Below are 23,378 nucleotides of genomic sequence, written 5' to 3' on the forward strand. Positions count from 1 at the left end.
TTCTTTCACAGTTCACTCGTGTGGAGGGAATTCATGAGCACCATCTGATGACAGATGAAAGCGGGATTCAAGTGTCGGTTTATTAACACAAGGAAGACGTGACAAAATGACGGTGGCGTCCCATCATGCACTGCTTCACGTACTCAGAAATGCCCAACAGCACCACCATGCGGGTAAAAATATGTGGCAAATATTTAAAATATGTGAAATTATACAAAAATCCTGCTTATGTAGTTTGACCACCAGGGGGCGCTAACAACTGAGCAGGAAACACCAGAGTTCATTTCAGTCGAACTCTGCTGTTGCAGCGCCACCATGTGGCCAGTCAGCGCTCCCATGAATGAACTAAAAGTTATTTACATAAACGGGGACCAGAGGGAAAGAGGGGCCCTGTGTCCACACACTCCCGCTGATGTCATTGCGCGCTGGGCGTGTTGCAGCCCCAAGCACGCAGCACACACCTGGTTGGTGTCCAATGCTAAAAACGTATTCCCCCACACACATATCCTCACTGGCGCTGCGTCCGAATGGCCAAGTAGGTCTGATGGCAGGTCTCAGAGCAGGTCGGAGGCTGTCCCAAACCACAGCTGGCGCGAGTAGCGACCTACTTCTCAACCTAAACTCCAGCCTAAACACGCCCACATTGTAGGTCGGTTCAGGTGCATCCTACGGAGCAACCTATGGCCCACAATGCACCGCGGACTTCTTCGTCCCCTAAAAACTTGTGGACCCGCAAGCCAAGTTTGGGCCACCAACAGTCTCCCATTCTGATGAACACCAACATTTATAGTTGTTGATGACTGAAGGTGCGTTCATGTGCTTAATAATAGAGGATGAGTGAAGAGTAGAGTGCAGTACCACAGTCAGGCCAGCAGGTGGGGCTTTCGTTGGTGCCGTCTACCTCATTGTGGTATCTGTGCTCTGCCAGCAGAGGTCGTGCTTCACCACCAATCTAGGGTGTCTGAATGGTGCCGCCGTGTTTAGGTTGTAGCAGGAGGACGTAGTAGGAGGACGTAGGTTGGTACTTGGCAGTTCGGACGCAGCCTGGGACTTGCCGCTTCCCAGTAGGGGGTGGGGGTCTGGCGTCGACACGTTCTCCCTACTGTTTGGGGACAGCTAGCCCGTTCAAAACCAGTGCTCTTCGGAGCTGAAGCGGTGTTGAGGAAGCGTTCAGCAACAGGCTCTCTGTGAACAATTAAGCCACCAAGCCGCCGCACCTGTGTCCATGAGAGCAAGCCTTTGGGGCGAGAAGAGGTTTCGGACTGAAGGATGATGCGCCGTGCTTACATAAGGCAGGAGGAAGTACCGCCTCCACACATCACATATGTCAAACGGCCAGCACATTGTGGCTGGCAGTGTAATATGGCTTCTGGGGACCCTGCGAGGGGGCGTGTCCCATAGTGAGATACCGAGTGAATACTCCAAAAAAACCACAAACAGCCGTCCACTGAAAAATAATTTATTATTTCTACATTTCAGGTAAAAGTGTGACAGGTGTTATGTTGGGCGCCGTCTCAGGAATTTTGCTGGAACAGAGAAAAGAAACTTGAGTGTTTGTTGAAGGACAAAAACTGTTGAGGGACAAAGACGAGTTTGTCTCACCAGCAGTGCTCGTCCTTTTGTTTCTATTGGCAACAGCAAGTTTCCCAGAGCACAAAGCAAGCAGGCTACAGCAAACGGACTCAGCGCCAGGATCATCGACTGAGACATCAGCACCTGAAGGACACAGCACCGAGACTCAGACATGGACGTCAGGCAAGGACAGCAACAGAACCAGGACCACAAACCCACCTGAGCGATGAAGGGAGCTATCATTCCTCCAATTCGACTGAAAGACGTGGCAAAGCCCATCCCCAGAGACCGTGCCACGGTGGGATACACCTGAGACAGAACCAGCAGAGACCAACTGAGACTGGATCCACTACAACCCGCAGAGCCAGGACGTCGATGGCAGCATGAATACCTCAGCAGTGTAAATATAAACCACGTTGAAGTTCATGGAGACCAGAGAGCGGAGCAGGAACAGCAGCACAGTGAAGCCAAACCTGGAGAACAACCGAGACAGGAGAACCCCATAGACCAGGACCCAGTCATAACCAACACCCCCATAAAACTGGACCTGGTTAGACTGGCTGCCCTGATAAACCTCAACTCTTACATAGTGGTGCAGATGTTGAGCATCATAAAGGAAATGGCCGCCGCCAGCTGCAGCACCATCAGACTCATCTTCCGTCCAAACAGGTTCAGCAAGCAGATGTTCACGGGGACGACTGGGAGGAGAAATGATAGTGGGTTAGCGCCTACAACTAGCATGCTAACGTGCCAAGTTTGCTGTACGAAGGTGTTCAGGTTGTTCCACCTGATGACTCAAATGGTTTTGGCTCCGCCTCCTCCAGTAAAAAAAATGGAAGAGGACTCACGTGCGACCTCTCCAAGGCAGCTGATGAGGAGCGTCTGGTAGTCGCTGGATCCAAAGGGGATGCAGTAACACAGCCCGTCCTCATGGCGGTGAACGACCTCATGCTCTGGGTCGGGGCTCATCACGCACAGCAGGTTCTTCTCCAGCAGCTCTGAGCTGCTCAGCACTGAGCCGTAGTAGGCGAAGGACGCCACAAACCTGATAGGTCAGGGATGACAAACCAGTTTGTTCGCACCCGTCTTTGTCCTGTATGACTCAGGCGGTGAGCAAATGACCATTTACCATGAGAACCAGAGCAGCAAAGATGTCCTCCGGAACGCCGCACTGAGCAGAATCATCCAGCTACCGCGTTCCTCCTGAAACACCCGGACAGATGTTCAGAACCTCACCTGCACCTACCAACAGATCCAGAGGAGGACGCGGGACGCACCACCACTGGCCCGACCAGCCGTCCAGGTGGAAGAGATGCTCTGTTCATCTTGGCGATCCGCTGCAGCGTGTCCATCGCCGCCTTCATCTTACCTGCCGACACGTTGTAGCGCGCCGACTCAGGAATGAACTGATGGAACAATAACACAGAGGGAGGAGTTACGAGTCCTCACTTCCTCTGCCTTAAGAAACACTTGGGTTTTTATTGTGTTGACGCTGAAGTGGCGGTGTAAGACGGTCTCACCTTAAAGAGGAAGATGAGGATGATGCTGGGGGCCACAGAGATGCGGACCATCCACCTCCAGCCCAGCGTTGGAACCACCAGCATCCCCAGGATGATAATCAGCATGGAGCCCGACATCCAGAACACCTGAGCACACATTAAGGGGGTGTTTGACTGTATAGGATCACTTCCTGTTTCCTGTTGAACTGCAGCGGGCAGACTCACGGTGGTGAGAGGGAGCAGCGTGGCTCGATGCTTTGCCGGGATGAACTCTGTCTTCAACACAAACCTGTGAGTCACAAAAAATTCTTCATCGACTTTACAATCAACAACTGACGCAGGGCGGGGCAGGAGGGGCAGGAGGGGCAGCACAGGCATCACAGATGGGCACTGAGTGGGTTGCACCATCACCACAGTCCATGACAACACTGGCGCTACGAGCAAAGGCTGGACAGCACCGTCACTCAGAGTGCAGACAAGAACACCACCTTGTTGCCGTGGGTGACAGGTTTGTTATGACTGATGGCTGACTGTGTGTCACCTCATCTGAATGCTATCTTTATGCTAGCATGCTAATCCACTGGTGATTTAATTATGATGGCACAAGTCATGCTGCAGTTTGCTAATGCTAAGCTAGCTGCTGCTAACAGGGTTTGCAAAATGTAAATGGTGTTTCTGACCCTTGCGACACTCCAGCCACACCGCAGCCCACCATGCTGCGCAGGAAGATGAACCAGCCGTATGACGGCGCGAAGGAGGTGAGGAGGGAGAAGTAGGAGCTCCACACGAACCCGCCGAACACCACCTGAACCCCCCCCACACACACACACACACACACACACACACACAGAATGTAAACATTTGTTTCAGTCGTTGGCGGAGACCCTCACATTGAGTGTTTCTGACCTTCCAGCGTCCATATCGGTCAGCAACGTATCCGCTCAGGACACCGCAGACCATGAAGCCCAGAAACACCATCTACAGGGTCAGAACCGCCACATCATCATCATCATCCTCATCATCAGTAGTGCACATGCGCCGAGGTGCATCGCAGCCTGTAACCATCGCTACTTTTAGTACTTTTCCTTACAGAGTTTCCCTTGGGGATGAATAAACTCTTCAGGTTCTGGTTCAGATTCTGGTTCTGATCAGTGACCGTCACATTTCACCCTCAGGAGTTTGAGTCATTTAAACTGCAACAATTAGCAGGAAATTCATCTGAATCGGTATCTGACCATCCATCAACAACACTGGCGCTCCTCTCCAACGCCAGCAAGCAGAATATTTCAGGGGTTTTTGTTCAGGTTCTTTTTTTACGTTGATGTTGGATGAACAATGAATCCAGGAAATTAAGTCTGATTGATTCATGAATATCAAAGAATCGACAGGTCAGGTGACTCATTCAAACTCACTGTGGAGACGAGTGCCACCTGCCAGTCATCCAGACGCCACTCACATCGGATCTCAGGAGAGACAACGGCAAGCAGCATGATTTCCATGGCTTCAACGATCTACACACACACACACACACACACACACTTGACATCATCATGTCACACTCAAATACCTGACAGCAGGTGGAGCCAACATCACACATGGCGTTGTGGTTGGAAGCTACAAGTTTAGCATTTTGGGAGCACATCTGACCACGAGGGCGGACCTGATGCGGCTGCCATGGTAGCAATGTGACAAGGAAAACCGAGACATGACATCATCAGGACATTTATTAAGAGATCTGATTGGTTGTCCTTATTGGCTCCGCCCACCTCAGATTCAGTCTATGATCAAGATAAAAGCTGAGTTAGCTTTCAGACCACGATGGCGGCCATGTCTACTGTGTGTGTGTGAGTGTGAGTGTGTGTGTGTGTGTGTGTGTGTGTGTGTGTGTGTGTGTGTGAGTCTTACAGTTGAACTTCCCATGATGAGGAACAGCAGAATGTGGAAACGTCCAAAGCCGATGGTCTCGACGGCGTCCTCCACCGTGTACGTCAGCTCTGCTGCTGAAGAAGAACAGACTGTGACATCATCATCTTCAGAAGCTCAGACTCCTGACGCTCTCATCAGATGAAACTGTGAAGACAAGCATCAAGACGCGCTCGATCGCGTCCATCGATCAGACGAACCATGGTCTTTGGGGTCGGCGGGTTGCTCCTGTAGCTCCACCTCCTGCAGGTGGATGGCGCTCACCATCTGAGCCTTCATGTATTCACCCATCCTGGAAGAAGAGAGGAACATGAAGCTATACCCCCACCTGGCTCCCCACGGCCTCGCCTGGCCCCGTCTGTTGCCTAGGTAACAGATTTCTAAACCGTGGTAGGAAGCCGTCATCTTGGAGGAACGAAGGATAAACGGCTGTGTTGACATGATGAGCCTATTTGCTCCTCCCCCAGATGTCTGACCTCCTTGACATGGCAGCGCCAAAAGCTCATCATCACTATGGCGTGTAAGTGTAATTTCTATGACATGACAACTTGACTTGTTTGACACAACGTGGCGGTGTGCGTTTGTTTTTGTTCTCTTTTGTTTTGTACGTCCCGCCACCCGAAGCATCTCCACTTCCTGTCTTCACAGGTTGCTGTCAGCGTCTGTTGTTCAATGACATCACAGCGAGACGCAGGACGACTGCTGCATGTCAGAACCAGTGTATCCAGCTGGGTTCATCACCGCTGCCATCATCTACAGGAAGTCGCAGTATTCCAGACGCCATGGCGGGCTGTCGCACCGATGCAGGCGTTCTGTGGCGGGTCAGATGACACAAACTCCGTAGAAGTATTTGAATGATCTGCAAACATGCAAAAGTGCCTCTTGAGCAGGGAGTGATGTCATCGGTCACCAAAGCATTTGGACGTCGTCAAGTCACTGTGGCGCTCTGATTACCGCCAAAATCAACTAGATCAAGTGATGAGCGTTTGAAGGTGGCGAGCAGCAGCGACACTCATCAACCTGAAACCTTTTTTTCCTTTTGTTTACAATCTCATAATCGGGTTAGACACAGACAGCCTTCAGGGGTCAGTTCCAGTTGGCCACGCCCACCTCCCCCGCGCCCCCTAGAGGACAAAGACTCAAAACCTACAACTTGTCCCTCGATCCAATACCCACCAGCATCCTGCAGACCATTTTGCCCACTATCAAACCTGCAGTCACACACATTGTCAATTCCTCCCTGGAAACAGCATTTTCCCTGCTACTTTTAAGCAGGAGGTCACCCCGCTGCTCAAAAAGCCTCATCTCAACCCCGCCCAGGTTGAAAACTCCAGGCCAGTATCACTGCTGCCATTCCTGTCAAAAATACTGGAGCGCTCAGTATTTAACCAGGTCTCTGAACATCTGCGGAACAACAACCTACTTGACTCTTTTCAGTCTGGCTTCAGGTGTGACCACTCCACTGAGACTGCACTCCTGTCAGTCACTGGGTCACTGAGACGAGCTCGACCTGCTGGTCAGTGCTCTGTCCTACTTCTGCTGGACCCGTCTGCTGCCTTCGACACGGTGAACCATCACATTCTCCTCTCCACACTCTCTGAGCTCGGCATATCTGGTTCTGCCTTGTTGTGGTTCAAGTCCTACCTCACAGGCAGATCCTTCAGAGTGTCATGGCGAGGAAAGGTGTCTAGGCCACATGGCCTATCGACTGGGGTTCCTCAGGGGTCAGTGCTTGGTCCCCTTCTCTTCTCTCTGTACACCACCTCACTTGGTGCAGTGATCCGCTCCCATGGCTTCTCCTACCACTGTTATGCTGACGACACTCAGCTTCTCCTCTCTTTCCCACCTGATGACAGAACGGTCTCAGATCGTGTATCAGCGTGTCTGGCTGATATCTCCACATGGATGAAGGAACGCCACCTTCAACTGAATCTCTCTAAGACTGAACTCATGGTCTTTCCAGCTTGTCCATCTGTTCAGCCTCAGGTCAGTGTCCAACTTGACTCGAGCCCACTTGTGCCCACAAACTCAGCCAGAAACCTGGGTGTCATGATTGATGACCAGCTGACCTTTAAGGTTCATGTGGCCTCAGTTTCTCGGTCTTGCCGTTACGCCCTCTACAACATCAGGAAGATCAGACCCTTCCTGACCCAACAGACCACACAGATTCTGGTTCAGGCTCTTGTCATCTCACGCATGGACTACTGCACCTCTCTTCTGGCAGGCCTCCCTGCAGGCTCATTCAAGCCTCTGCAGATGATCCAGAATGCAGCAGCACGTCTGGTCTTCAACCAGCCCAAAAGGGCACATGTCACCCTGCTGCTGGTTTCTCTTCACTGGCTTCCAGTGGCAGCCAGGATCAAATTCAAGGCACTTCTCTTGGCTCACAAAACAATCCCAAGAACGGCTCCAGCCTACCTGGAATCCCTGATCCAGGTCTACTCTCCTTCTCGCCCACTACGCTCTGCATGCCAAAGACGCCTGGTGCTTCCAGCCCAGCGCTGCTCCAGATCTCTAGCCAGACTCTTCTCTTCTGTTGTTCCCAAATGGTGGAACCAACTACCGAACTCTGTGTGTTCTGCTGAGTCCCTTTCTACTTTTAAGAGACAATTGAAGACTCAATTGTTCAGAGAGCACCGAGGCACTGAACCTGACTCTGCTCCTCTTTGGGGTAGAATCAGTCAGAGGGTCCCAGACCCAGCACTCAGTGACTATGTAGCACTAACTGTGTTGTGTCATGTTGTATGTTTGTTATATAAAAAAAATAAAATAAAAAAGGGTGGGGGGGCGACACTTCTTCTGCCACTAGATGGCAGTACCTGTGACCAAATCACAACTGAAGCACTTTGGCGCTTCCTATGGACTTTTCCTTAATTAAGTCTGAATTCTTGCTTGTGTTGTACGTCGCTTTGGACAAAAGCGTCTGCTAAATGAAATTGTAGAAATGTAGGATTGTAGGATTGTAGGATTGTAGAATTGTAGGATTGTAGGATTGTAGGATTGTAGAATTGTAGGATTGTAGGATTGTAGGATTGTAGAATTGTAGGATTGTAGAAATGTAGGATTGTAGAAATGTAGGATTGTAGAATTGTAGAATTGTAGGATTGTAGGATTGTAGAAATGTAGGATTGTAGAAATGTAGGATTGTAGAATTGTAGAATTGTAGGATTGTAGGATTGTAGAATTGTAGGATTGTAGGATTGTAGGATTGTAGAATTGTAGGATTGTAGAATTGTAGGATTGTAGAAATGTAGGATTGTAGGATTGTAGAATTGTAGGATTGTAGAAATGTAGGATTGTAGGATTGTAGAATTGTAGGATTGTAGGATTGTAGAATTGTAGGATTGTAGAAAGACCCTGAACAACCTCAGAACTAGACCGGAATGAGCGTCATGCGCAGGTGTAACTCCTGTTTCTAGTGTTTACGACAATCAACACACGTCATCGGTTCCTGAGCTCAGGTGTTGTCAGCGAGAAGCTGACAAAAAAACATGACGTCAGCAGAGACGATCACGTCTAACATGGATAAAAAATAAGTCTTTTTAATCACCTGACGTAATCAAGTTTCATAAGTCGCGTGAGAACACCTGAGGCGACCTCGCCATCTTCGCACCTGAGGAGCTTCCTCTGCTCCCTCGGACCGAGCTGCAGCCTGTTCTTCACTGCTGTCCGAGCCGAACTCAGCAGAACCCCACAGGTGAACGGTCATTACACGTTTCCTGCCTTGTGGCTTCATTGTTTCTTCCTGAACGACAAGCGAATATAAAAACGTCTAAATTTTGAAAGAAGTTTCGGAGGAATTTCATTGTTGCTCACCAATTATGTCGCGGAGGCCGCAGGAAGGTGGCGGCTGAGTTCTGGATGATCAAGTACCAACAGGCCTGGAAGCCAATGACCCACAGTGACGTCGTTCACAGGTGTCGAACTTTTCATGCTTCTGAAGTCAGAAGCAGCCCGTTCCTCCGCCCGGGATGTTGTCGAACTGAGTTGCTGTAGCCGGAAGTACGCCTGAAGCGATGGGCGTTACCACCTGGGCGATCTCAGCACCTGCCATTCAGGTGTGAGCGAGTACTGATGCTAAAAAAACAAAATGACAGATGAAATATTTGGATTGTGAAAAAATTAAGGACAAGGATTTTAATGAAATGACAGAAGCTCTCATGTTTGAAGTCATTTTTTATGATCAGTTTTTGGTTAAACTAAGGTGACGCGACGCCCACCTCCACCACTGTGGTGTACAACAGAACTTAAGTGACTTTTGAGAAACTTACTCAACAAAATTGCAGGTCAAAGGTCACCATGCTTTCAGAGGTGGGATGTTTATTGGTTCTCAGCGTGGCGATGAGCGCCGACAGAACAAACCGCCGCAGCTTTGAACACATCTCTTTAATGCTTGTTGACACAATCGTTTAGACTTGAACACCACACGATGCAGCTCACAACACTTTAGGTAGAAGAGGTCCGCTGATGTCACCTGCTGGCAGTGATGGGACAGTGATGTCACTCAGGTGGTAGGAGCCTCCAGACAGGAACTACAGGAATGTGGGTCGACTCAGCAGTGAGCAAGTTCACTCATGACAACCCTAATGGATTCTGGTTTCAAGCGTCTGATCTGGATCAGACATCGGGGTTCTGATCATACATTTACGGACACCAGTAAAGAAAAACAGCAGACATGTTGGTGCCGCGCTCCCACAGGTGAATATCTCATCTCAAAATCCCCTGGACAGTCAAATGCCATCAGTCAGGAGCTCAAAGTTACAGCAGCGGGAAGATCGACCCCCCAGACAGTGTTGCTCTTCAACTCAGCTTAAAGAACAACAGGTCCATCAGAGTGGGTGGTCAGAGAGACGACACAACATCCTGACAACCTCGGATGGCGGGAAAATAAGTGACATTTGCTAGCAGGGTAGCATTAGCAGCTGTGTCATTCACCCTGGGAGGGGCGGGGGCGAGCGACAGCGACGAGGCAGAGAACCACTCTCTGTCCACGCAGACGCCCCTTAAGTCTCCAGTGAAATTTAAGTTCTCAGGCTTTTTAAAAAAAAAAAATTTAAATTGTGCCAAATGTACAATAATCTGGTTATCCCATCGGTGTGAGGACAAAAATTAGCTTGATATGTTTAGGATGTGTCTTTCAGGTAACTAGCTAATGTTAGCTGGCTAACGTGGTCATCAGGGGCAGGTTACTGTATATTCTACACTAAACTCTACAGGTCAAATACTTGAGAAGTTCCCTTCAGGCCAAAGATAATAAAATAACATTTTGAATTCATTGAGCGCCTTTCAAGGCGTCCGACATCAGCCAGCTGGAGGACGGCTAGCTCAGCAACTGAGTTAGCAATCTAAATGAAACGTATGTCATGTCATGTTCAGGTGACTGACACAGTTTGGAACATTTTCACTAAATTATCTTGATTTGACTTTCGCCAGCAAAATTAAAAAGTAAAAGACTAATTTTAACTGGTAAGGAGAAAGGTAATATTAATGTCATCTGGTCGTGTGTCTTGGGGGGTTGACGTTAATATTTCGCTGACAGAACTTAGCTGGACCCACGTTGTCTGTCACCTGGCCTCCAGTTTACCAACTCTGTCTGCAGTTACTGAGGTGTGCCAGCCAGAATCGTTGGTTGTCATGAGTAAACCGCCACCGTGTGATTGGCAACCTAGAAAAGTCTGAAACTGTAGAAAAACACTCAGCAGCTTGAATCAGCTCCACAAGAGACGACAAACGCCTGCTGCAGCGTTCATGTTGTGGCGTGTGATCGGAGGCGTTTCCACTCACACTCAGTCACTGAATTAGCACCATGTGATCCTGGGGGCATGACCCCACCCTACAGTTTGACTGGCAGGTGCAAGGTCCAATCAGAAAGTCTCCAGCCGGCAAAGAGTTCTGCGGTTGGTTTCTGGTTGGTGAAGGATGTCGGCGCTGTTGCCGGGCAGATCTCAGCAGTCACAGATAAAATATTTTCTATATATTGTTTTCTATTCAACATCATATCCACTTTCATGTATTTATACAGGTGTCATCTTCATTTATATTCAAAAATATCTTCTGGAGATGAACCAAAACATGTTGACATAATGGTGGGTGGTGTCATGGCAGCGTGAGGTGAATCACTCTTTGCTTACTCTTAACTGGACACTCTTCACTGTCACTGGAACATCTTTTAGCAGCATGCTAACATCAACATCACAAGCAGCAAAAGCGTCAAACAGAATTGAACATGCCGAAGAAGCGCAGAGACAAATGAACCCATTGTGTTTGTAGTGATGACATCATTGGAACGCAACAGAGGAAGCAGCCAATCAGCAGAGAGAACCAGTCGTTCATCCAGACAACCAGGAAGGAACGTTACAGAATAGAGCTGAAGGTGGCGTTCATTAGAGGTCTAAAGATCTACAACTGCAGTTTCTGAAGACAAAGACGGAGCAAACAAATACGAATAATTCAGGCCCGTTTGAAATAATTGACAGAACTGAAGGAACAAAGTTCTGATGGGACAACATTGAGCAACAGGACGTCCTCCTTCAGGACCATGCTAGCTACACAGCGCTAAAGCTGTGCTCATAACAATCGTGAAGACATTCACAGGTAGGTGGCAGCATCACATACTAACTAAGAAACTTGGATAGAAGGGATTTTTTTTCGCAATTTAAACATTTCCTAATTTGTTGATAATTCTGCAGCTAAACCTCCCAAACTCAGTCTGATGGATTCCAGTTATTCAAAGCTTGTCGTTACGGCAACAGAAGGGACAAACCATGTATTCATCCTGAGATCACCATCACGATGCTGCTATTTCAGCATCATTTTGATCCAGTAATTCAAATAAATTTGTCAAATCTCAGTCATCATCCTGTCCCTGGAGACACAGTGATGATGTCATGACCCATACAAACACCAAATGGTGAGACGGTTGATAACAGTTGTTGAGGGAAACTACATGAGAAAGTTTGGTCTGAACACAACTTCAGGCTCTCAGAAAATGGACTCTTCTGCCACAATTTAGATTTGAAACACTTCATCACTGTTGGGTTCTCAGGGTGGCACTGGGGACCATCTTGTGTCCTCCATGAAAGTGACGCAGGGCACTGCCCAAAAACATCTGCTTACGACATCATCCGGTATAATCTGTGTATAACTTGCTCCAGTTGGTGAGTTTTTTGTTAATCTCCAGTCCAAATGTTAGTGGATCACTGGTCATCCGGCTGGCTTCAGCAGACCTGGATACTACCAGACCTGGAGACTTAGTGAACTGATGTTTCTGGTCAGTTTAGCTGCTGTTAGCATCAGCCTCTGTTAGCTTCAAGCTAAATATCATGGCTGGTTCTTCCTGCATTCTGGAGTCACTAAGAAGTGATGGAGGAGGGAGAACCATCTTCATGAGCCTCCAACTCTTACTGATGAGTACTTTTGGGTGAAGAATCTCTCACGATCACATAACAGCTGTGAAGGTATAAACATACCACCATTGCATCTGTTAGGGTTGTGATGAAGGACTGGTGGCCCTGCCACCTACATAGTGGGGATGGATGCAACTAAGCAGCCAGGAACCGGCTCCACAAAGCGATGCATTAGTACTCATTTTTTTCAGTGCCACTGATACATGAACACACGAGCGAGCAGCTACGCTAAACAACGTTTCCACGCAGAAATAAACAGCGGCACAAAATCTACAGCGAGCTCAAACACAAGAGGAACAACCATAGAACAGTAGTTTGGTCTTTTTTGATCAAAATAAAGGATCTGAAGTATACTTTCATTTCTAAGTAATAAAAAAAACATCTCAATACTTTGATAGTACCTCTGACATGAATGTTGTGCTCATCAGGATCTTGTCATGTATATAGAATCTTATCGCTTAATACAGTAGAATTTTTTGGCGCCTCCTGCAAAGGCCTTGCTGACCCGCTTCATGAAGAGTGATCTCCACGGCTGATGGAAGGCAATGATGGTCAGTGGGAGGAGATGATGAGGCTGGTGGGAAGCACCGCAGAGGGTCAGGAGAGATGGGTCGGTCCAGTGGGTCAGGACAGGTCAAGATGCTCCAGAGGGTCAGAAGGGACAAAGCAGTCCAGAGGGATGGGAGAGTTGGGTTGCTCCAGAGGGTCAGATGGGATGAGGGATTTTGTAAGGTATGAAAGTTGTTCCATAGAGTCAAGGAGAATCCTGTTACAACCTCTGGGGAGTTCCATCCCCTCCAACATTCGATGAAAGACATTCTCAAGTCCAGTAAGATGTTTGGTGAAGGATCCACTCTAGGAAGCACTTCAGGAGTCAAACTCCTGTCCGATGAAGCATTGAGCTGAAAGAAGATGGACAGGTGGATGGACATACGGGACCCTGTAAAGTACCGGAGGTCTTTTTTTGTGGATTGTGGTCCAGAGCTACTTGGAGCTGAGCAGCAGAGGTGTTGTTTGTCTCCCATGAGTCCTGACCTCTCTGAGTTATCTCACACAATAACAACTGAAACCAGAGGCGGACCGGTCTACGGGTAGCTGGCCACTACAGCCTGTTTCTGGGCCAAACGTCGCAGCTCCTCCCTGATTGCCTTGATGAGGGAGGCAGAGGTATGAGCCGAGGGAGAGGCGTCTTCCGGTGGATACTCTGGAGTCGGTGAGGTAAGGAGAAGTGGTGGAGCTGACGGGTCCCGCAAGGAGGAGCTGGGCATCTGGAACACTGAAGACGTGAACTCCGGAAAGGACAGTACCTGTTAGGGGGAGTAAAACAGCTCAGAACAATCCAAATATACGACAGAAAAGGAACCTGTAGCAACAGAAACCCTCACAGGAGAGGAGCTGAAATAAACTTTTCAGTTCTTATTCAGGATTCTCATTATTGTTAGACAATAAAGATCCAAACAGAACGGAACCAAGTTGTTCATTTCCGTCAAGACCATTGAGGACTGCTCTGGACTTGAAGGGACTGGTTCAATTTAACAGAGTCAAGACTAGCGGACTCACGCTCTCTCTGCTGACTCCTGTTCTGGACAGGTCCTGGTCTGAGTGCTGCTGGTTCCAGCTGGAGCCAGTGGGGCCAGACATGCTGCGGCCCACCCCGGGGTATGCACCAATCTGGCTGGATAAACCCACCTGGGTCAGGTGGTGAAGCTGTGCACCTGCAGGTCATTAACATGAACATGAGGCTACCTTTTTGCTCTCTGACCAGCATCAAGCCGACACTAGGAGTCACATAGTCTTGTTTAAATTGTGGGAAACATCCATATGGCATCCAGTGTTGCCAACTTGGCGACTTTCTTGCTAAATCTGGCAACTCTCCATGGCGACTTTTTTTGTCCAAAGCGACTGGCGACTAATCTAGCGACTTTTCCTGGTGTTATTGGAGACTTTTCTGACTTTTGGAGACTTACGTTAGAGCACGTGTCTTTGTTCTGCAATTCATGTTGTCAGCGAGCAGTGGGCTCTTCCTGCTCCGCCCGAAAGCGGCAGTCAGGAGAGGAGCAGAGACCCTCACCCCTCTGCGTCCAGGCAGCAAATGAATCGAGCATGCACAAAGCCGCCGAGGAGATCCCACCCTTCGGGATCGGATAGCGGGATGTTAAATAAACGTTTCATTTCATTCGTTGTCACCAAATCACTGCATTATACAGTATTATATATGTATATATATATCATTATATACTGTGTGTGTATATATATATATATATATATATATATATATATATATATATATATATATATATATACAGTATATGTAGTTCTAAAACATATGTAGGTTTTTTTAATCACTTTTTGTCTCTACTGCGAAGTCTCTCCTACAGCATCCATTGCGATCACGTGCATATTATGCAAATTAGGCGATGGCGTCATTTGGCGACTTTTAGGACAGCCAACAGCGACTTTCCTTACTGAGGAGTTGGCAACACTGGGCATACCGTCATACATCATCAGCTTGTGTTTTACCAGCTAAATAACCCACAAACCAAATAAATGTTGGAGTTGGAGGATTCCACCTATATAGCTATGTCCTTATGTGTCCAAATGATTCTACCTGTGCTGCCCCCAACAGGTCGTGGCCTGGAAGAGGAGGGTGGGTCCTCATACTGCCCCCTGTTGGAGTAAACCGGCTCCTGCAGCTGGTCTCCAGTGGACACATACCCTCCTGAGCTCAGACCCTGCCTGGATCCAATACAGACAATCAGAGTTTGATGATTGCACGTCCACCTCAAAACTCATCTCTCATATTTAGACTTCTTGGTCTGAGGCTCGTGATATGCCTTGTAACACAAAAAAAAAATCACATTCACATGCTAACAAGGTTAAAGATGTGATTTTCATCGAAGGGGCTTTATGTGACAGACCTCTGCAGCAGACCCTGCACCGATGTCGGTGACATTCCCAGCTCTGCGTATCTCTGCAGGTAGAGAAGGCGAAAAGAAGAAAGTGAAAACATGTCAAAGTTGTGTCAGAAGGCCATGTCCTCAACTACAGACTCACTGCAGAGAAAGGGCTGTGGGAGGGGGCTGCTGGGTAAGATCCCCACTGCCTGCCAGGGGGGCGGGCCTGAGGGGAGGAGCTGGGCAGGGCAGGGCTTACCCCGCTCACCCCAGCGCTTCCCTGTGAGGACGGAGACACCAGGGCAAAGGCATCATCCAGGAGAGAGTGCATCTGCTGCCGGGCTTCCTCAATGGAGGGCTGGGGGGGCATGTACGGTGGAGGAGCTGGGGCGGGGTCAAACACCTCATCTGTGGGGGAGGGGCTTCCATGGTTGGGGGGTAGGTCAGGGTCCGACTGTAGGGAAGAGGACAGAAAAGACGCTGCTTAGTAAAGGTGTGCCACAGGCGTCTGTAGTAGTTCTCTGACTGTCATGGCTTCATGTTTGCTGATGACATTGTGCTCTCTGTGACTCAGAGCTTCTCGAACAGCATTTATAACGCAGACTCCTTGTATGTGTGTTTCTTTCCTCACCATATAGGCCACATTGTTAAGGCCTGGGTATTTCCTGTAGGTGGCACTCTGGTCTGTGAGCAGTCGGTCTCGGTCTGTATCAGGAAGACTTCCAGGTCCTGGCTGAGTGTGTCGACCTCGAGGAGAACGCCTCCCTCTGGAATAACAAACTGATGTTTAAATAGTCCGAAGCCATCATGAAAAGAGCAACACTTCTCTTGGAAGACCAGTGCTAATTTGATGGGAGCTGATTTGTTTGGGCGCTAAAAAATGTATCCTTGAAAATGTTGACACGTGAAAATATAAACATGTCACTGGTACATTTTTATGATGCTTGTGTGCAGTCTGACCTTTTCCTGGAGTCACTGGGCGTCGGGGGTGAGGGGGCATCGCCCTGCAGGATGCAGTCCATGTGGTCGTGGGCAGAGCTATAGAGGCGCTGCGCCACCTCGCTCTGCACTGGTCCGTCTCCGAACGCATCCATGATGTCATCCATGGAGGGAAATTCACACTGGCCCCGCCTCTTGGCACGCTGCCGCAGCTTATTCCTATGATGCTCAATCTCTGACTTGTGTCGCAGTGCCACCTGCAGGAGCACCATAATGTCACGTTATGACAAAAGGACAAGGGACACTGATCATGTTCAGAACAGGCGAGGGATGATTGGCTCACCTCCGTGTTGACCTTCTCTGTAAGGGTAGGGCTCAGCTGGGACGCAGAGTGTGGCGGCGGTGGACTTGGTCGCGGCTGCATGGCAATCAGCTGCACCTTGTTGGCTTGGCGACGGTTGCCATCAGATGAGCCACGGGACAAACGATCCACGTGGTCGAAGATAGAGGACGAGGACAACAGCTCATCTGGACCACTGCCTGACTGAGCTGCAGGAGGTCAGAACAGAAGGAGTTTATTTGATTCTGCTGCTGCCTCGGTAACCAACACCTTTTTTAATGCTCCTTTCAGTTCATTGTAAGTTATTATGATTTTCGCTTTGTTTATTTTAGTCATCTGTGCAGATTAACTACGATTTTTACAAAACACAAATTAGCCACAGAGCTAAATAGCGAACTACAGGCTCAAGTTTATCTGCTGTCAGGGGGCCCACAATTAAGACACAATGAAGATGGAAATTCCACGCATGAACAAATGTGACAAATGAAAAGCTTGGGAACCGATGATGCACCACAGTAAGGACTAGCTCCATCTCGTTAGCTGCTGTTAGCTTGAGCAAAGCTTGAGCTTGTCTTTTAAATGAGCGAGTTGACCACGATAACGGTGACGACAAAAACGTACCCATCTTGCTCCTCCCTTCAGTCCAGTGAGCATTCAGCAAGAAAAACAAAGTTGAGACAAGTTTTTCACCCAGCACACCTCTTGTTCACATCTGGTGAACAACTTGATCCTGACACTTTCATTTTACAGTAAACATTTTTCTTATTAGCTGCAACGTTCAATCAATCAAATGATTTGGTGATTTATGTCACATTATTCCACAATTGTTGAAAATGCAATCATTCCTTGTTGTTTCTTTAGGAAAAACTCCCAAACTTGATGATTCAGTTGTACGTTTTCTTTAACATGAGATCGTTTAAGTTTGCGATGTCTTTGAACCAATCATGTGTGATGAATGATGACGAAGCAAAACACAATTGATGACTTCACGAAATTCAGACAAAGCAAATAAAAGAGACTCTCATATCGGGGCTCAAAATGATGATGTCACAGCATCTCTGACCATTTTTGGGCATCTTCCTGTGCTGCTTCCCCTCACAGGGCGTGGCCACAGGTCGGGTGCTCTCCTCTGCTGACTCCCTGCCACTGGATTGGTCGCTGCCTAATGAGTCACCGTCTGATGGGCTGAGCCTGGTGAGACGAGAGGTATGAGTGTTGCCCACCGGGGGGCGGCGGTCTCACTGTGTAATCACATAAATCATTCTGACTCATTTTAGTTGTGACGTGGATTTGCGAACTGTTAGCATCCCTCTGATTCTTCGATTTCAGACAAGTTTCGAGGCAAATGAAGATCTTTTCTTTTTTGTTAAAAAAATGTAAGATTTGGAAAAATTTCAATGTGAATGTTTCTGCAAAGTTAAAATGTCTTTGATTTTTTAAAAGAAGAAAATCATTGTGTATGTTTTTAAAAAGAAGAAATATTTTAAAATCACAAATTTTGATAATCATACTTCACGACGATAGAAAATAAATGTGCTATATTTTGTTTCTTAGGAGATAAGAAAAATATTTGTTCTTTTTTAAAACATAATTTGTGTTCGCATTCTTGACTCATCAGGAATGTCATTGGTTAAATGGGAGCCTGACCTGCCCCTGCGGCGGCTGGATCGCCCGGCTTTGGTGGATGAGCCTTTGGATTTGGGAGTATTGAGGTCTCCACCGTCAGAGGGCGTGGCCTCTTTGACAGGGGCAGGCAGCGAGCTGGGCTCCTGGATCACCATGATGTCATCTTTGCTGTGCTGACCAAGGTGAAGCTTGGCAAAATCAAAGCCTTTCACACTGGGAGCCTGAAGCTGAGAGACGACACATGGTTAGGGTGGTGGTTTCCCACAGCAAACATGAAGCGGCGCCCTGTTGACCTCTGACCTTCTGTCTCTGCTGAATGGTGTTGATGGCGTCTGGTTGGAACTCAAGCTTCTCAGAGCCACACAGTTTCCAGTAAAGGATGATGATGATGAAAATAGCCAGCAGGACAGGGACAACCACACCAACAATCAACCAGATGCTGCTGCTCTGAGTCTCCGCTGGCGGGACGGACAGAGTCTCCACGGCTAGAGACACGAGAGACACACTGGAAGTGACCATCCAATCCTGTGTCTCCATTACTGATAGCCATTTAGGTTTGAACATCCAGTGTCAGAGGCCAGGGGTCAGGTAGTTCCGAATGTTACAACATGATTAAACTAATCTACCCTCAAAATTAAATATAATGCTAGCAGCTAGTCCTGTCAGCATTCGCAACTTTAAGCTACATCGGCATTAGCACGTTCATGCTACCTGATCTCTTTGTCATCTTGACCTGGTTGTTGTAGCTGTTGTACAGTATCAGCTGGTGTCTGGCCGGATTAGATGTTCTCACATTTTAGCAACATGCTAACAACCTGCTAGCTGTCACCTGAACGAAGGATATCAGAGAGGTGTGACTCACGTTGGGCCAACGGTCTCTGGACTCTGTGTCCGAGGACGATTGCAGCTCTCTGGAGGTCCAAACTGTTCAGGGTACCTGCTGTCACTTCTGCCGGGATACGTTCACCACCTGGACCCTCCACGAAATACAAGACCTCTAGGGGGCGCTCCACCCCAGACAGCCTCATCACTCGCACCACCTAATGGCCAGAAGGAATAGATGAAAGTTAAGAGCGCGCAGATTTCTAGAGTGAAGCCTTTTCATTTCTGCGATACTGTCATGGCTGACCAGGAGTCCAGTTATCATACCTGCAGGCTGTTGTTGCCCACCGCCGTGGCTCTCCTCCAGCGCCGCCTTCCAGACACTCCCAGCCCCTCCTCCAGCAGCAGAGCCAGGCGCCGCTCCAGACGAGCTTTGAAGCTGCGCTCAGCCACCAGCTGCTCCTGCACGCCCAGCAGAACTGAAACCACACCAAGACGTCAGAGCCGCGTCCCGCCAGGTGGTGTCCAGGTGTCAGACTACAGCCCAGAGCACCAAGAACCCAGCGAAGAGCATAAATTAAAACAAGAGAGGAGGCTTGGTGAAGCTCCTCTGCTCACCTGTCTTGACCCAGGTGGCACGCAGGTGATGGGACGTGTTCAGCTCCGGGTAATGGAACGCTGCGGACACAGGAGCAGAACCAGCATATCTGAAGTAGGAATCGCCACAAGTGCTGCTGAGGCTGTGTTTGTGTGTGTGTGTGTGTGTGTGTGTGTGTGTGTGTGTGTGTGTGTGTGTGTATGTTTGTGTGTGTGTGTATGTTTGTGTGTGTGTGTGTGTGTCATACGTTCTGCTATCTGCAGGGCAGGAAATCCAACGTAGAAGCTGAATTCCACCAGGCTGAGCTTCCTCAAGTGTTGGCTGACCTCTGACCCGAGCAGGTAGCCCCGTCCATCACGCACAGCAAACGTGATGTCGACAGGAACCTTCTGCTCCGGCGCCAGCTGGGTCACACCCAGCGTGACGTTCAACAGCTGACAAGGAAACAGAGTTGCTGACACATGACAGCGATGACCTGTGAGCAGCGTCAGACAATAGACTCACCTGTATGGTAACATTGCCGGCCTCGTGTGAGCGCCGCTGCATCTCTCCGTACGCCATCATTATTCCCCTCTCCACTCGTTCACTGAAGTTACAGACACGGACATCAACGTGGGCGGGGACAAACTGCAGCACGGTGTGGACCTGGTACCTGAGGTCAGGAATGGTGTAGAGTGGGAACACAGTGGGGACGGGGACAGACGCTCGCCGTGGCTGCTGCAGGGCGTTGATGACTGATATGGTGGTGTAGATCAACGGTCCCGAAACCACGCGGAACGCAAAACTTGACGGAGTTCTCAGGAACTGTTGAAGAACACGCAGCTGTCAATCATTTGACCTAAGCGAGTTGAGAATAATGAAGGAACGTCCATTTTACCTCAAGAGGCAACAATGAGTCGCTGTAGTGGGAAGATCAGACGTTATGTAGGAGGGAACAATCAGCATGTTCTGGGAACATTTAGAAGGAACATAGAACATTCCTGGAATGTTAACTGACGCTGAGTGAACATTTTGATGAGAGAATCCAAATAAATTTGAGAAAGAACGCTATTTATTGTTCCCTGAAGGTTCCTGCAAATGTGCTGGAAACAGTGAAGAGAACATTCTCGATATGTTCCCCTACCATTTAAAGAACATTAGGGAATGTTCTATAGTAACAGTCTCCTAAACTTTCCCAGATCATTGTGAATGTTCCCCAGTTATTCCATCATATAACATCCAAAGAACTGTGGGAACATTCCAAGGCGGCACCAGGGTTTTGAATCTGGGGACCTTCCACCTAAAGTATTTACGGAGCGCCAGATGGGAATGTTTTGTCTTTGTCATATTGCAATAATGACCATAAACTGACCAAAGTGGAACATTCTCCTGATGTCATGCAGAGAACGCTGAACTGTGGGATTTTAAGAGCTGTAAGATAACGTTTTAAGACAGTCCCCCAATGCTCTGTACAGGTTCAGGACATTGGTCACCATAAGAGAACCTTGAGAGAGCACAGAACGTCCTGTCCTACACAAGTGCGCTCTGTGGCAGCAGCTGGTACCTGGAGCTCAACGGAGCGGTTAAACTCTCGCCTCAGGAGATCTCGGACCTGACTGAACCCAGCCGCTGAACCTCGGGTGCCACCTGCAGACCAAAATGATAACAATGGTCAACAATCAGCTGATTGGAGCAGCTGATGTCACATGACCTTCCCTGACTCACCTACTCTGACCAGGTACAGTTCCGGCTTTGTGATGTTGCACAGGTACTGTCGGGTGGGCGGAGTCTGGGCCACCCTGGGTGTGGTAACCGGCGGGGCCCGGGTCAAGCTGATGGCTGTGATCTGGGTGGTGGTCTTTGCTGGCTTGTCTGTGACTACCATAGGTCTGTCGGGGCGAGTGGGCGGTCCCAGTGGTGGTGGAGGTGGCACCCGGGTAGTGGTGTTGGCGGGTGGATGGGGACGGTGTTTGCCTGGGATGGGGGCATGGTCTTTGGGTCTTGGTGCAGGAGGAGGGGCAGAGAGAGTCTTAAGGGTGGGGCGGACTGAAGGAGCAGGTGGCCTCTCCTCACCTGTGAGGGATGGTGAGAGGGCAAGTGGGGGGGTGGGGCCTGCTGGAGGGTGCTGGGGCTCCCTTCCTGCTGGAGGACCAGAGCTCGGGGACGGAGACAGCGGGGGAGGGTGGGTGAGGTTGTGGGTAGTTGTGGGAGCAATGGAAGGTGTGGTGTCAGTCCAGCCTCGTTCCCGCCCTTTCTCTCGTTCCTGCTCCCGTTCCCGTTCTCGTGCCAGCAGGTTGGTGTAGTACTCCAGGCTGTTCATGTCCGGCAGCAGCAGTTCTGTAGGCTCCAGGGGAATCATGTCCTCCAGGTCATAGTCATCATCCCAAGTGGGGAAGACGTCTGGATGGGCAGGGCGGGTTTGCAGGCGGATGGTGGGAGTGACTGAGGAGGGAGACAGGAGGAGGCGCGAGGAGAGTGGGAGGGTGGGGCGGGTGGGGAAGGCTGTATCGTAAGACACCCAGTTGCCACCGGTGTCATCTTCATCGTAGGGGTTGCTGGGCAGCGGCGTGGACAGGGCCAGTTCATCACCGTCAGGCACCATGAAGGACAGCGTCTCCAGGTAGTCTCCAGACCCCCAGGCCTCCTCCAGGGAGGGGCCCTGCTCCCAGGGTGGCGGAGGGGTAAGAGTGGGCTGGTTGTGTGGTGGCAGAGGTGGGGGGAGGCTGGGGGACAGGAGGTCTGGGGGTCTCAGCAGGAGGTGGATTCCCTGAGCACCTGAGTCTGAGTCTTCAGCGGAGCCTGCCCCGCCATTGTTACCATGGTAACCAGATTTATGAGGAGAGGGGGGGACGACAGGTCTGACAGGGGTGGGGGGTGATGAGGGAGGTGATGAAGGCCGTGACAAAGACTCTACCGTCCCGTTGAAGTCCAGAACACCTGAAGACAAAGAGACCTGCGGTAATGGGACCAGTGGGGGCGGGGGGGGGGGGGTCACATGACTCAAACACTGGTTACAAGATGATGCATTAGCATGTTAGCATGTCAGCTAGGACACACGCGCACACACATGCACACACACACACGTACATACACACTCTAACAGTGCTTTCATTGATCTCCTTTCATCCCGTGCCGACTTCGTTGCCATGGCGATGCATCACATGCTGAACGGTGATGAGTTGTCATTGGTATTCAAGAGACGACGCCCTCCACTCACACTCAGAGATAGAAGGATAGCTAGATAGATACATAGATGGAGGGATGGATGGATGATAGATAGATAGACAGATACATTGGATAGATAGATAGATGGATAGATAGAGAGATAGATAGATAGATAGATAGATAGATGGATAGATAGATAGATGGATAGATAGATAGATAGATAGATGATAGATAGATGGATGATAGATAGATAGATAGATAGATAGATAGATAGATGGATGATAGATAGATAGATAGATGGATGATAGATAGATAGATAGATAGATGGATGATAGATAGATAGATAGATAGATAGATAGATGGATGATAGATAGATAGATAGATAGATGGATGATAGATAGATGATAGATAGATAGATAGATAGATAGATAGATAGATAGATAGACAGATAGATAGATGATGATAGATGATAGATAGATAGATAGATAGATGATAGATAGATAGATAGATGATTGACAGATAGATAGATGGACAGATGGATGGATGATAGATGGATAGATAGATAGATGGATAGATAGATGGATAGATAGATGATAGATAGACAGATAGATAGAT

The 23,378-nt window shown here is 48.9% G+C and overlaps 2 protein-coding genes across 4 annotated transcripts in view; both read right to left on the reverse strand.

Moving 5' to 3' along the window:
- Positions 1-1,443: 1,443 nt before the first annotated feature.
- On the reverse strand, positions 1,444-13,483 carry svopl (SVOP-like). Of its 3 annotated transcripts, none has more exons than XM_086201553.1 (17): positions 9,266-13,483; positions 8,811-9,071; positions 5,195-5,286; positions 4,977-5,068; positions 4,484-4,582; positions 3,978-4,049; positions 3,752-3,876; positions 3,297-3,360; positions 3,093-3,218; positions 2,850-2,978; positions 2,702-2,775; positions 2,421-2,617; positions 2,159-2,270; positions 1,964-2,045; positions 1,792-1,881; positions 1,603-1,716; positions 1,444-1,526 (listed from the first exon to the last, which is right to left on the reverse strand). In XM_086201553.1, exons 3-17 carry the CDS (start codon positions 5,283-5,285, stop codon positions 1,515-1,517), a joined length of 1,479 nt encoding a protein of 492 aa, XP_086057679.1. In that variant the 5' UTR covers position 5,286; positions 8,811-9,071; positions 9,266-13,483; the 3' UTR covers positions 1,444-1,514. The 3 variants fall into 3 exon arrangements, with proteins under 3 accessions (XP_086057679.1, XP_086057678.1, XP_086057680.1); XM_086201552.1 differs by having other exon boundaries at positions 4,977-5,071; XM_086201554.1 differs by lacking the exon at positions 3,978-4,049 and having other exon boundaries at positions 4,977-5,071; positions 9,266-9,395.
- Positions 13,484-13,485: 2 nt separating this feature from the next.
- LOC147262565 (UPF0606 protein KIAA1549) overlaps positions 13,486-23,378 on the reverse strand; it is a 24,505-nt gene continuing 14,612 nt past the window's right edge. Inside the window, 18 exon segments of the mRNA XM_086201549.1 lie at positions 13,486-13,707; positions 13,961-14,115; positions 15,009-15,136; positions 15,319-15,371; positions 15,455-15,748; positions 15,926-16,061; positions 16,255-16,490; positions 16,577-16,782; positions 17,637-17,764; positions 18,221-18,432; positions 18,434-18,684; positions 19,062-19,239; positions 19,349-19,500; positions 19,640-19,699; positions 19,867-20,053; positions 20,124-20,423; positions 21,163-21,245; positions 21,324-22,535. Coding sequence (XP_086057675.1) covers positions 13,486-13,707; positions 13,961-14,115; positions 15,009-15,136; positions 15,319-15,371; positions 15,455-15,748; positions 15,926-16,061; positions 16,255-16,490; positions 16,577-16,782; positions 17,637-17,764; positions 18,221-18,432; positions 18,434-18,684; positions 19,062-19,239; positions 19,349-19,500; positions 19,640-19,699; positions 19,867-20,053; positions 20,124-20,423; positions 21,163-21,245; positions 21,324-22,535 — 4,193 coding nt within the window.

Source organism: Aulostomus chinensis, chromosome 4, assembly GCF_037954235.1.
Source record: "Aulostomus chinensis isolate RoL2024-O1b breed Wild chromosome 4, RoL_Achi_v1.0, whole genome shotgun sequence".
In the NCBI taxonomy this organism is placed as follows: domain Eukaryota; kingdom Metazoa; phylum Chordata; class Actinopteri; order Syngnathiformes; family Aulostomidae; genus Aulostomus; species Aulostomus chinensis.